The sequence below is a fragment of the Hylobates moloch genome, unplaced genomic scaffold, assembly GCF_009828535.3.
Source record: "Hylobates moloch isolate HMO894 unplaced genomic scaffold, HMol_V3 SCAFFOLD_3, whole genome shotgun sequence".
Lineage (NCBI taxonomy): Eukaryota > Metazoa > Chordata > Mammalia > Primates > Hylobatidae > Hylobates > Hylobates moloch.
Window position 1 is genome coordinate 161,976,665 of NW_026652278.1, and position 12,708 is coordinate 161,989,372.

Below are 12,708 nucleotides of genomic sequence, written 5' to 3' on the forward strand. Positions count from 1 at the left end.
TTCTGAATATTTTAGTAAAACATAGTAATATAATGTGTTTAGCTTTCAAACGCAGTAATCTAATGGTTTATTTATAGCAAGTGAAATACATCTCTTGTGCCAAAGCTCATTTCAAAAAGGAAAATAAACTAAAATCCAGGTCATGAAAAAAAAAAAAAACCAACCACTTGATAGCTGTAAATACTGTCTTAAGCATCCTCAGCATAAATTCACAAATTAATTCTTTTTATTACAGAATAAGTATTGGTTATGCAGTAGCTTTATCTAGGAGTAACTTTATCTCGTAACAGCTTCTCTCTTTTATCTTGTGTTTCTGTTAAGTATTGAAGGCTATATTTCATTCACTTACCGTAGTTAAGTCGATAATACGTAATCCAATCAGAAAATATAGTCAGCTTGGAGCCAAGCATTATAGGTTACCTGCAAATAAATATGATGGAATTTTCTCTTTACAGATGCAAGTATTGGCACTATGATGAAAACTTGCTCACTTCGAGCGTTGTCATTGTCTTCCATAATGAAGGATGGTCAACCCTCATGAGAACAGTCCACAGTGTAATTAAAAGGACTCCAAGGAAATATTTAGCAGAAATTGTGTTAATTGACGATTTCAGTAATAAAGGTAATGGCTGTAAAACTCACATTTTGTCTATAAAATAAGTTAAGCATGACTAATTGCAAAAATGTGATTTCAAAATAATTAGCTTTAAAAAATTAATAGCATCTATTGATGGCATCTGTTATCAACAAGTTGACACTATGCCAAGCATTGTATGTGAGTTATTTTGTTTAATACTAACAGTAATCCTTGGAGTGGGTATCATTATGTCCATTTTACATGCTCAGAGATCTATAAGTAGTACACAAAAATTTGGTTGTACACAAAAATTCAGTAAAAGTATACCACTGATTATAATGTTAGAAGCGAAGATAAACATAGGTAGCATGAAAATATCGTTCAAAATGGCTTTATAAAAAAGCTTCCTCCAAAATTTAATTGAGAATTCTTGCAGTCTGGATAAACCGTTGCTGGTTTTGCAAGGACATGATCAGAATCTTGAAACTGTACACATATGTTAGCACGAATAAATAGAAATACGGCCTGTTTTTCCCTTCATCTCTGTGCAGCTGATCCTTTTATTAACTGATCATTTTTAAGTATCCTAGAAAATGTATAGCTTTAAAATTTTTAGTCATATCAAATGCATTTAGAGTAGAGGCTTTAAGATACTTTAAAGCTTTTCTTCAGTTCTCATGTTAATGTCAAATCTAAAAGCTTTTAGGCACCACATTTTGTGTATGTCCATTTTGTTTATGTCTGTCTTTGTTGCAAATTTCTATGACAGTAATGTTTGCATTAAAATACTATTTCTATCTCAAGACAAATGATATTGTTGGTACGATAATAATTGAGATGAACAAAAATCTAAATCTATAAAATAACTTTTCAAAATCCCCCAATTTTACTAATTTTAAGAACCTCTATATTATTAATACCAGTAAAAGATTATCATATCCTAAAAAAAGTGAAGATACACCAAAAGGTATTTAGCATCCTAAAATAACTGCTTTGCCAAAGAAAAGAACACAATTTCAGACCTCAGAGTAGTGTGTATTTTTTTACTGTTGTCTTTTTTTTTATCTTTACTTCTTTCACAAATCTCTGATGAAGACAATCATGCAGGGTCCCTTGAGTTTAGAGTAGGCAGAGAAGTTTGGGCTACCCTTGAACAAAAGTACAGCTTTAATTTTTTCAATTTCAAAACAACCTGAAAATCTCAGTCCTATCCTTGGTAAAATTATATACTGTTTGGTTAATCAGACTTGAGTGATAATTTGGTGTGTACATTCCCTAATATATTCAGAAAGTAAAACTTTTAAGATAACAATTTTTCTTTTAAAGACAAATGCATATAAAAGGAGCTAACTCATAATAGCACTTGGGTTTCTGGGCATCACAGTATCCTCTATAAAGGTTTGGAGGTTTTAACTAGAGCAAATTCCTCCACACACGTGTGCATCAGCTAACTGCGGCTGAGTTGGGCCAAAGTAAAAGCAAACCCACACTCTCAGTGCCTCGCACAACAAAGGGTTAGCTTTTGCTCAAACTACACGGTCTCTGTGGGTCACCGCTAGCTCTGCGCCCCATCCTCACCACAGGACCCATGCGTGCTGAGCAGCCTCAGCTCAGACACTGCCTGCAGAGGGGCAGTGGGAAAGAAGACACACACAAGCGGCCTCTTAACGCTTCTGTGCGCGCGACTGATGTCGTTTCCACCCACATCTCGTTGGCCAAGGCAAGTCACACATATCCTAGCTTGCAGTCAGTGGGTTAGGGAGGATAATTTTCACCCAAGGAAGGGCAGTGAATATTTTGAGCCCTTAACACAGTGTACCACAGTGTGAAATACAAGGAAGCCAGAAGGCATTGGATGCACCATTTCCCCCTTTGGTCCATGGTAACCAAGAATCTAAACTTGAAGCATAGGCCATCAATTCATTTCTGTCCATAAATCTTAAGATATGTTTAACTTGCATATGCAAAAAATCCTCCTAATGGAATTCAAAAAGGCTTTAAAAAAATAATTTAGGACTGCACTGAACTTTAAAAAGAAGAGGATAAAGGCTTTTTTTTTTTTAAGTTAACTTGAAGGGAAAATTACTCAGGTTTTCTGAGGGGAAAAACATGATTAAGCACGAGAATTTTATTTATAATACTTATTAAAACTGGGTACCGAAATAGAAATTTTTTTTCTCAATTCCAGATACCCATGTGTATCTTACTAATAATAAACGCCCTAAAATGAGTAAAATATTAAGTATACAGTCTGATTTGCCCATTTAGCCACTAACTCATCTCTAAATACAGCAATTTTCCTGTGATTGCATATTCATGGGCCAAATTTTTAAACAATTTTAAAACAATTTGTGTGTCCTCAAGAAGCATCTTTTAAATGATCTGCAGCTCATTCTCACCATGGTGAGCTAATTTCATGGGCTCATAGTGGTACAAACAAAAGCTGTTCTCTTATAATGGGAAGCCAAAGATGGAAACTTTGCCAAGTGTGTCTGGTTTTTATATCACAAAACTTCCTCTACTAAATTACAAACACATATATACGTATATGTATGTATAATTAGAATTATATTTATAATGTATAATTATACACGTGATGCTTAAGATAAAGAGAAAATGAGATTTTTTTTTATTATTTGCCAACTTGGTGGGAACCATATTCATCACACCAAGGTTACAGCTTTCAACACTGATTGTGGTTGGGGAAAGATGTCCCAGAAACAAATGTTAAATAACCTATACCCTGTGTGGATTCCAGTGAAATCGTATAGTATTGTTAGTAGGCAGTGCATCTTCAGAAACCCTAACCATTGCTTCTGCCAACTGCAAACAAAATATTGTTCCTGAAAGCATTCAGATTGGACATTAACATGTGAACAGGAACAAAAGTTTTAATATATCTTAAAACCTTTACTGTCAATTCGAATAATCGTTGTTCAGAGGGATGTTTGATAATTCTCAGACTAACCAGTTCTCTATAGGCATATTAAACTCAAAATTAACTTAAATAATATACTTTGCCTTCCTTCTTAATAGATAAAACATTCAATCTGGTCCATGTAAAATTTCTGTCTACCCAATGCACCTGTATTCTTGTTTCCTGAGAAAAATAATAGTTAATTGGTTTCTATTAGTCTAATTTATAATATCGATTGATTTTTCTTAACAGAGCACTTAAAAGAAAAACTGGATGAATATATTAAGCTGTGGAATGGCCTAGTGAAGGTATTTCGAAATGAAAGAAGGGAAGGTTTAATTCAAGCACGAAGTATTGGTGCTCAGAAGGCTAAACTTGGACAGGTAGGAAGCATTTGATATCTACAATGTCAACATGTTGGGTTTGGTAACTAAATCATATACATTTTTAATCATTCTTCAGTTTTTTTTTAATTGAAATGAGAATGCTGCCTTAAATAGATAACTTATGTGTCAGAATTGACTATAATGCTAATTTTTATTAGCATCTAATTTTAAATTGTGTGTAATATATGATGTAACGTATATGAGGAGTATTCTTTCACCTGCCTCTTTTTTTTAAGGTTTTGATATACCTTGATGCCCACTGTGAGGTGGCAGTTAACTGGTATGCACCACTTGTAGCTCCCATATCTAAGGACAGGTAACATTACCTTGCTTTTTTTCTTTCCTGGTTGAAAGTAAACCTTGTCCTAGAAGGGCAAATAATATTTTCATCCTTTGATTCCAGTTCCATTCAGTGCATCGAGTGTGCTTTAGTGTTATCCCTCATCTAGTTGTTTCCTTGGGTGGAGCTAGACTGATACTCTGGACTGATTTAAATGTAGGCAGTCTGGCATTTGGGAGAAACCTAGGGTTCCTCACTCAAGAATCATTTTGTGGTTGGGTTATTAAGACTCCTCTATCTCCAGGCACTTTCTCTAAGAGTAATATGAATTGCTCCCTCTAAACTGGGGTAAGAGTTCTAAACACTTGAGGAACCATGCTTTGAAATTATATCTATTGATTTTTGCGCCTTTTAAATTAGTACTTTCAGTAGTAAAGACCAAGTGTTACTTGTGTCAAGGCTTTGGGTTCCTATAGAAACTTTAAAGTTTAGAAATAGACAACTATTCCAAGGAATTGTGGCAATCACCATTAAATTTCCAGAAATGTCTAAAACAACATAAGGCACCATCAGTTTTCTAGCTGCAAAAGCCTTCCTTGCTTCTAGTCCATAATTAGGAAAATAAAACACGTCCATGTGGCAAATAGCAAATGGCATGAATCAAAGGCAGAACTTTGGAGGATTTAATCGTGAGAGGATTTAATGTGAAGGCCGATCATGAACATTCTTCACATGCTGTCTGATTTAATCCTCACAGCAACCCTGCAAGATAGAGATTATTAGCCCCATTTGACTGAAGAGGATACTGAGGCTTAGAGAAATTAAGTAATTTTCCCCAAATCAGATAGCTAATAAACTGTCAGACCAAGGCCTCCCTGGGAAACTTTACACTGCACCATGTATTTAGGAATGTGAAAATCATAAGAAGTGAGGAAAGTTAACTGACCAAGTGTCAGATAACTCTCTAGGTGAATACCAGCAGGCTTCTGGGCAGTAAGGAAGTGGTTTTCCAGATTCCAGTGGCAGATTCCACGAATCTGACAGTGACCCTCCAGTGTAAGTTCACACTCTGGAGAGAAGGAAGCACCTTTCTAGACTCTACTTCCTCCATATTAAAGTTCTAAGCCCTGTAGGTTTTCCCTTTTCCTTGGTTTTTAAACTTCTAAAAAGCACCTTAACCTGGATATAAAAAGCTGTTATTTTCATTTTAGGAAAATAGATTTTAAAATCCTTTCTGACGAGATGAACATTGCAACAAGCAGGGTACCAGATAATCTTTGTAATGTCACTTTGACATCTAATTGCTTATAGAGTACTAGCATTTTCGTGAAGCCCAAATATAACAGATTCTTTGTTCCAAATTCTCAGACCACTTCTTAAGTTCTTCAGCAAGTTTTGAGGGATTTTTTTTGCTTTTTTTTTTTTTAGCAACAATTCTTTTTTTTTTTTTGCAATAAAAGCTGTTTTCTGCAGTTAGAGGAGTGAGGAAGATCAAGTAAAAGTACAGAAACACATTTTCATAACTGTTCCCAAGAAATAGAAAGAAACAAAGGGTTGAGAGAACCGCTAAGAATGTGGCAAGTACTATCTGTGACCCCACACACAGGCACATGCATGCACACGTACACATGAGCTTTTTCATGGGTGATAGGGAAAATAACAGGCAAGAAAATCTTATAAATAAGATAAAATTACCAAAAGAAAGTTGCCTTTAGGACCAAAGTGAAAAGGAGAAAACTCTATTAAGCTCAGTGATATAGTTCTTTGTCCCTGACATTTGTCTGTAAGCCTAGGGGGAAGCCTCCTCTCCTGCCCTTATGTAAACAGGCTTTTTGGCTTTTATGGGACATTCATTTACTCTACTTCCCATTAGATATTAAAGTCCCCCAGTGCACAAACAAATCAACAACAAAAAGAGATAATGTAGTTAGGCATGCTGAACTAGTCTTGGGTTCTTAAATGCTTTTTCATTTTCTGTAAATGTTTCAGAACTACATGTACTGTGCCTCTAATAGATTACATAGATGGGAATGATTATTCCATTGAACCACAGCAAGGTGGGGATGAAGATGGTTTTGCCAGAGGGGCCTGGGACTGGAGTTTACTATGGAAACGTATTCCTCTAAGCCACAAGGAAAAGGCCAAAAGAAAACATAAAACTGAACCTTATCGGTAAAGACTATTACTTTATTTTCTTATGTTGAATGTTTATCTAAGTTCTTTTTTTTTTCTTCCCCATGAACTCGTATAAATGTGTGGGTCCATACATACGCTTCCATTTGATCTTTGCTGCCATCATCAACACAATACAGAACCATTTGCACTGTGCCGCTTATAGATGTCATAAATGGCAACACATATGAAATTATACCCCAAGGGGGTGGTGATGAAGATGGGTATGCCCGAGGAGCATGGGATTGGAGTATGCTCTGGAAACGGGTGCCTCTGACCCCTCAAGAGAAGAGACTGAGAAAGACAAAAACTGAACCGTATCGGTAATCACTAAATCACTTACATATTTTTCTTTTCTCCAGTTGCTGCTAACCTATTAACCTCTTGCCAAGCTAAAGATTTGTTATTAAAACTGTAGATGCTGTCTCAGATTCTGAAAGAGCATCTTTGCTTATACTGTTTCAGAGCTTTCAATCTGCTCCATTGTAATTGCTTTTACCCTAAATGTGATGTCCACTACTGAGTGATGTACACACTTTCATTGGGGAAAGAAAAATAATGTAATATGGCATTTGTTCCAAGTACAAGTGAAAAAAAAGAAAATCTTAGTTATCCTGTCCTACTGGATTAGACATCAAATTTTATTCTTTTGATGACAGTGTCATCTATAAATTTAGAATACATAAATTACTTTAATCCAACCAAGACTTTTATTTCCACGTTCATGCCGTGGGTATAATGTTAACAATGAAGGGCACTAGCAAGAGATTTTGGGGTTTTTCTCCCCTTTTGCTGTTATGTTAACTCTCAAATACTAATTTTGTACTAGTTAAATCTGATGAATCACAATACATGACTTTAAAAAATGTTACATAGAATCCTTTATTGCTTCATTCTCAGAAAAGTGATTGATTAAAAGAAAACTCTATTCAAAATCAGCTTTTGTCCGTTCTTGTGTTTCTTCCAGTAGAACAACTTATGCTACTCTCTTCTTTTGATCTTGTAATTAGAACATTTTACTGTTCCTATAAAAAGTGACCCCAAATGAAATGTTTGCTCAAATGTTAGTATAGCCTTCTCCTGAATGTGTCTAATCTTATTTTTCTGATCCTGTGGTTCTGCTTTTGGTCTCTCTTCCTGTTACACTGCTGATAATGTTAGAACTCTGTTTTGGGAAGGTGCTTCCAATGTCATGGAAATGCTGGCGGGATTTGGGCATGTCATGATATCAAGATACTGAATGGCAAACATAAAGAAGTTATAGCACTTAATTATAGTAGCTTAATTGGACATTTACCAAATTTTTTTTGGTAAATGTCTTATTCAGAATAGTCCAGGAATCTACTGCTTACCTGCTTAACAAATAACTGTGGGAGAAAAAAAAAATGAAGAGTGCTGAGCAAATTTATATTTCTGCTAATTCCATAGGCCAGTAAAGAAAATTTTTACAGTGAGCTAGAAAAATTAAAGGGAAGTTATCTGTTAATTACCTCACTGGTGTCCATGTTAAGATGCATTTTCAAGTATATACTGAGATGAATGGGAATATATTTAAAGAAAAAAAAAAAACCCACCTGCCGGGCAAGGTGGCTCACACCTGTAATCCCAGCACTTTGGGAGGCCAAGGCAGGCGGATCACCAGAGGTCGGGAGTTCGAGATCAGCCTTGCTAACATGGTGAAACCCCATTTCTACTAAATATACAAAATTAGCTGGGCGTGGTGGTGTGTGCCTGTAATCCCAGCTACTCGGGAGGCTGAGGCAGGAGAATCACTGGAACCTGGGAGGTGGAGGTTACAGTGAGTCAGGATCACGCCATTGCACTCCAGCCTGGGCAACAGAGTAAGAATTGGTCTCAAAAAGAAAAAAAAAGACACAGCTATAATGGAATAATCTTAAATGACAGTTAAATAAAGGTGACATGAAAATATCACCTAAAATGTAATAGTGTTGTTACTGAGTTAGGCAGCATATTTTAAGAAGAAAAAGCATGAGAGAACAACTTTTTCCTGATACTATTTTCTTTTAGTATTGAAAATATTTCTTGATTCATTATCCACTCAACAAACATTTATTGAGTGCTTACTGTATGCCAAGCACTATTTTCTGGGGATACATTTTTAAAGATATGTTTCCTCATTGAATTTAAAATACAGTGAGTCACACAGAAATTAAACAGATAACTACATAAATAACCCTAAAATTAGCCTGGTGTGGTGGCACGTGCCTGTAGTCCCAGCAACTCAGGAGATTGAAGCAGAGGGATTGCTTGAGCCCAAGAGTTCAAGGCTTCAGTGAACAATGATTGTGCCACTGTACTGCAGCCTGGGCCACAGAGTGAGACCCTGTCTCACAAAACAAACAAAACTCTGGAACAGCAGCTATGATAAGTAGTGTGAAGAAAAATCACAGAGTACATGAGTTTATGGAAAGATGAACCTAATCCAGCTTGGAAGATCAGGAAAGGCCCTTCTGACAAAGTGTCATTTAGGCTGAGACCTGAAGGGTGAGGGACCAATTCTGTGGAAAAGGAAAAGGAACATTTCAGGATCGTGAATAACATGAATGAAGGCCTTGAGACAGAAAGGAGGCGGGCATGTTCCCGGTGGGAGCAGAGCCGGGAAGGACTCAATGGGAAGAGAGACCATGGTGAGCCCAGAGAGCCGGGAGAGACGGGTTTCATGCAGGCACATGTGGAGGAGTCTGCTCTGGCTGCTGTGTGATTAGCCTTGAGCAGGGGGCAGAAGAGAATAAAGGACACAAGCTCAGGAGATGCTGGAAAGTCTAAGCAGTGTTGGCCTGGTCTAGGCTGGTGGAGTGAAGTTGGAAATAAGTCAGCAGATTCAAGATATATTTTCAAGGCTGGGTGCGGTGGCTCACGCCTATAATCCTAGCACTTAGGGAGGCCTAGGCAGGTGGAACTTTTGAGCCTAGAAGTTCTAGACCAGTCTGAGCAACATGGCAAAACCCCGTCTCTACAAAATACATAAAAAGGTAGCTGGATATGTTGGTGCGCGCTTGTAGTCCCAGCTACTCAGGAGGCTGAGGTGGGAGGACTGCTTGAGCCTAGAAGGTCAAGACTGCAGTGAGCCGTAATCATGCCACTGTACTCCATGCTGGGCCACAGAGTGAGACCATGTCTCAAAAAAAAAAGATTTTTTTTTTCAAGGTAGCATCAATGGAACCTTGAAATAGGTTCCATTGCACCTATTTGAGTAGATTGAATATTACGTATGATGATGAAGTTACCCTAATAATATTGGGTACCCTAAAATTTAAGAATCATCATGGATTAGTAATTAATTGTTCAGGGGAGGGGAGCAGGGAGCAAGATAAATTCTGCTGTCATTTCTCCCAATGATGGGAGTGACTTGTCCCTAAGAAGCTACCAAATCTTTTTTCTCTTGGATCTAAAAAGTGTCCAATTTAAGATCCATTCAAGAAGCCCCACAGATGCACAGGTCACCCTTTTGCATCCCTACCCCCTGGCACAGTAAATATCTATGTCTAATTCTCTTGTGTCATTTCTGTGCTACATTTGCAAACTCTGAATGAACTGTGGTTGTTCTACAATGATTTACACTCTTATTTGGCGAGCCCCTGAGATATAAAATTTAAAAATGACAGACTACTTCCATGGTGTATGGTTTTGTTCATCCAAGAATGACTCATAAATCAATGCAGGAGCAGTTAGCAGACCACGCCTGTATGGCTCAGTGTTTTTCAAAGTGAAAGAGAACATTTTATTTTAACTAAAACTAAGGCTTAATTTTTAAATCCACAGAGGTACCAAGGCGCCCTCTAATGGTGAACTGAAACAATGCTCTATTTTGTAATGAACTATAGTTTCAGTTAGAAATTGTGGTAAATTCGTTAGGGAATTATGAACAGATTTTTTTCTTTTTTTGTAAAGGCTTTATAATTTCTTAATGTTTGGCCATCAGTTTTGTCTCTTCTATGCATTTTCAGGCTGTATTCTACAAGGCTTCTTGCCTATTGGTGAAGGGTTATTGGGGGTTTGTCTGTAATGGTTATTGCAGTGTTTCTTTTTCTTAGGTCCCCAGCCATGGCTGGGGGATTATTTGCCATTGAACGAGAGTTCTTCTTTGAATTGGGTCTCTATGATCCAGGTCTCCAGATTTGGGGTGGTGAAAACTTTGAGATCTCATACAAGGTAACATTTTATTTTAACAGATGGAATTCTCCAAGTACTTACTAACTTCTGTGGCTTTCAGATAATGCTAGTTTTTTTGTGGGGGAAAAAAAACCCACAATTATATAATGCATTCTCCAAATTATAAAGAATGATTTAATGAAAATGGATGCCTTTGAGGAAAAAATAAGGCAAAATGCAAGCTCCAAACTTACCATATATTTACAGGGCTCAGCTCAAAATTGTGGCTAGCAAGCTTTAGAAATGAAAATATCTGCCCCCACATCCAAACTTTCTATATATTGGAGCTTTTTATTATAGAAGCCCTTGGAAGAATCTACATGCATTAGGGCCACAGTTGACCACCCACTGACATAGTCACCCTTTATCACTGTAGGACATGATTCAAGACAGAAGCAGAGCCCCACAATGACTGCATCCTCAGGCTAACTTTGGAGCTGTCTTCCTGCAGCACCTCCCCTGGTGTTGAAGCAGTCTTGGAGCAATACTACCTTCCATGCTCCAGCCCCCACCTCAACCCCCATTCCTACCCCCATTTTCCAAAAGAAAGAGAGAACTATATCAGAGTTTGAGTTAAACAGGTATTCATTACCTCTTGTCTTAAATGTCCTGTGTGTAGCACTGTGAGGGATAGAAGAGGAGTGAACCAGTCGTTGCTCTCAAGGAACTTGATAAGAAGATATTAGAATTATACTTAAATTCATAATACAAGAAGGCAGAATGGCATTCAGTTGGTGTGCTTAAAAAACAGTGGCGGCCAGGCGCGGTGGCTCATGCCTGTAATCCCAGCACTTTGGGAGGCTGACATGGGCACATCACGAGGTCAAGAGATCGAGACCATCCTAGCCAACATGGTGAAACCCCATCTCTACTAAAATACAAAAAATTAGCCAGGTGTGGTGGTGCGCAACTGTAGTCGCAGATACTCAGGAGGCCGAGGCAGGGGAATTGCTTGAATCTGGGAGCGGAGACTGCAATGAGCCAAGATCGCACCACTGCACTCCAGCCTGGGCAACAGAGTGAGACTCCGTCTCAAAAAAAAAAAAGAGCGTTATGCTAGATGTAGAATTTGAGGCAGAAGTAGGAAGATGGGTATGATGTTAGTAAGCACAGATAAGGGGTGGGAGGGGGACTTCTAAGCAAGTAGCATGGGGAAAAGTACAAAGAAGGGAACACAAGGAACATATTCAGAGAACAGCAAGGAGCACACTTTGGCAGAATCAGGCGACATGAATAAGGAAGACATCTAAGAAGATAAAATGGGAAGGTGTATTAGGGCCATATTGAAGAGAGCCTTTAAATCTGAGTTAAGAGATTTTTATTTAATTTGATAAGCAGTGGAGAACGATCAAAGTTATTAAGCAAGGGAACAACATGACCCAAAGCTGCCCTTCAGCTATAATAATCTCTCGCTATAAATAAGGATAGTTAAGTAGAGAGAAGCTGAAGGTGAAGAAGCCAGTTAGGAGGTTATTATAATAATCACCCAAGTAGGAAATATATTAGCAATGAAAATGATTAATGAGTTAGGAATAAAGAATCCACATGACTTTGCAAGGTTATATTGGGAGAAAGTTGCTAGGGGCTATGGGTATACAGTAAGAGGCCCCTTAGTAGCAGTTTATTATTAATACTATATTTCCTGTTGCCTTCTTGGTTGTTACATGAGCTTTTAAAAGCAAATTATTTTAGGATTTGTTTAATTTAAGAATTCTATGTGGACACTGTATATAATTTAGATTTTAGATTTACACTTACAAGATAAATTTTCAGTTATGGTTTATGTTTGTATTTGAAACAACTTCCACAACCTGTTTTTCCTTCATAGATATGGCAGTGTGGTGGCAAATTATTATTTGTTCCTTGTTCTCGTGTTGGACATATCTACCGTCTTGAGGGCTGGCAAGGAAATCCTCCACCCATTTATGTTGGGTCTTCTCCAACTCTGAAGGTGAGTTTTTTGGATAAAAGGGGAGGGTAGGGAACTAACATTTATGTACCACATGCTATAGTAGTTACTTAACAATTGTCAGCTTATTGAGTGGGCTAAATCTCTTCAGCAGTCATGTTGATTCTCACCTTTAACTTAGCTAGACTTATTCACGAAATATCTTACTGTTCTTTAAGACTATTCAGCTGAAGCAGGAGGATTCCTTGAGCCCAGGAGTTCAAGGCTGCAGTCAGCTATGATTGCACCACTGCA

The 12,708-nt window shown here is 37.6% G+C and overlaps 1 protein-coding gene across 2 annotated transcripts in view; it reads left to right on the forward strand.

Annotated features, from left to right (window-relative positions):
• The window catches only part of GALNT7 (polypeptide N-acetylgalactosaminyltransferase 7), a 154,595-nt gene that overhangs the window by 122,178 nt on the left and 19,709 nt on the right, over positions 1-12,708 (forward strand). The window contains exons 3-8 of one of the 2 annotated variants that reach the window (XM_032148919.3): positions 456-622; positions 3,747-3,877; positions 4,117-4,196; positions 6,150-6,332; positions 10,388-10,505; positions 12,334-12,456. In XM_032148919.3, coding sequence (XP_032004810.1) covers positions 456-622; positions 3,747-3,877; positions 4,117-4,196; positions 6,150-6,332; positions 10,388-10,505; positions 12,334-12,456 — 802 coding nt within the window. Of the gene's footprint in view, positions 1-455; positions 623-3,746; positions 3,878-4,116; positions 4,197-6,149; positions 6,333-6,472; positions 6,656-10,387; positions 10,506-12,333; positions 12,457-12,708 lie in introns of both variants that reach the window. The other variant, XM_032148918.3, reaches the window with a different exon arrangement.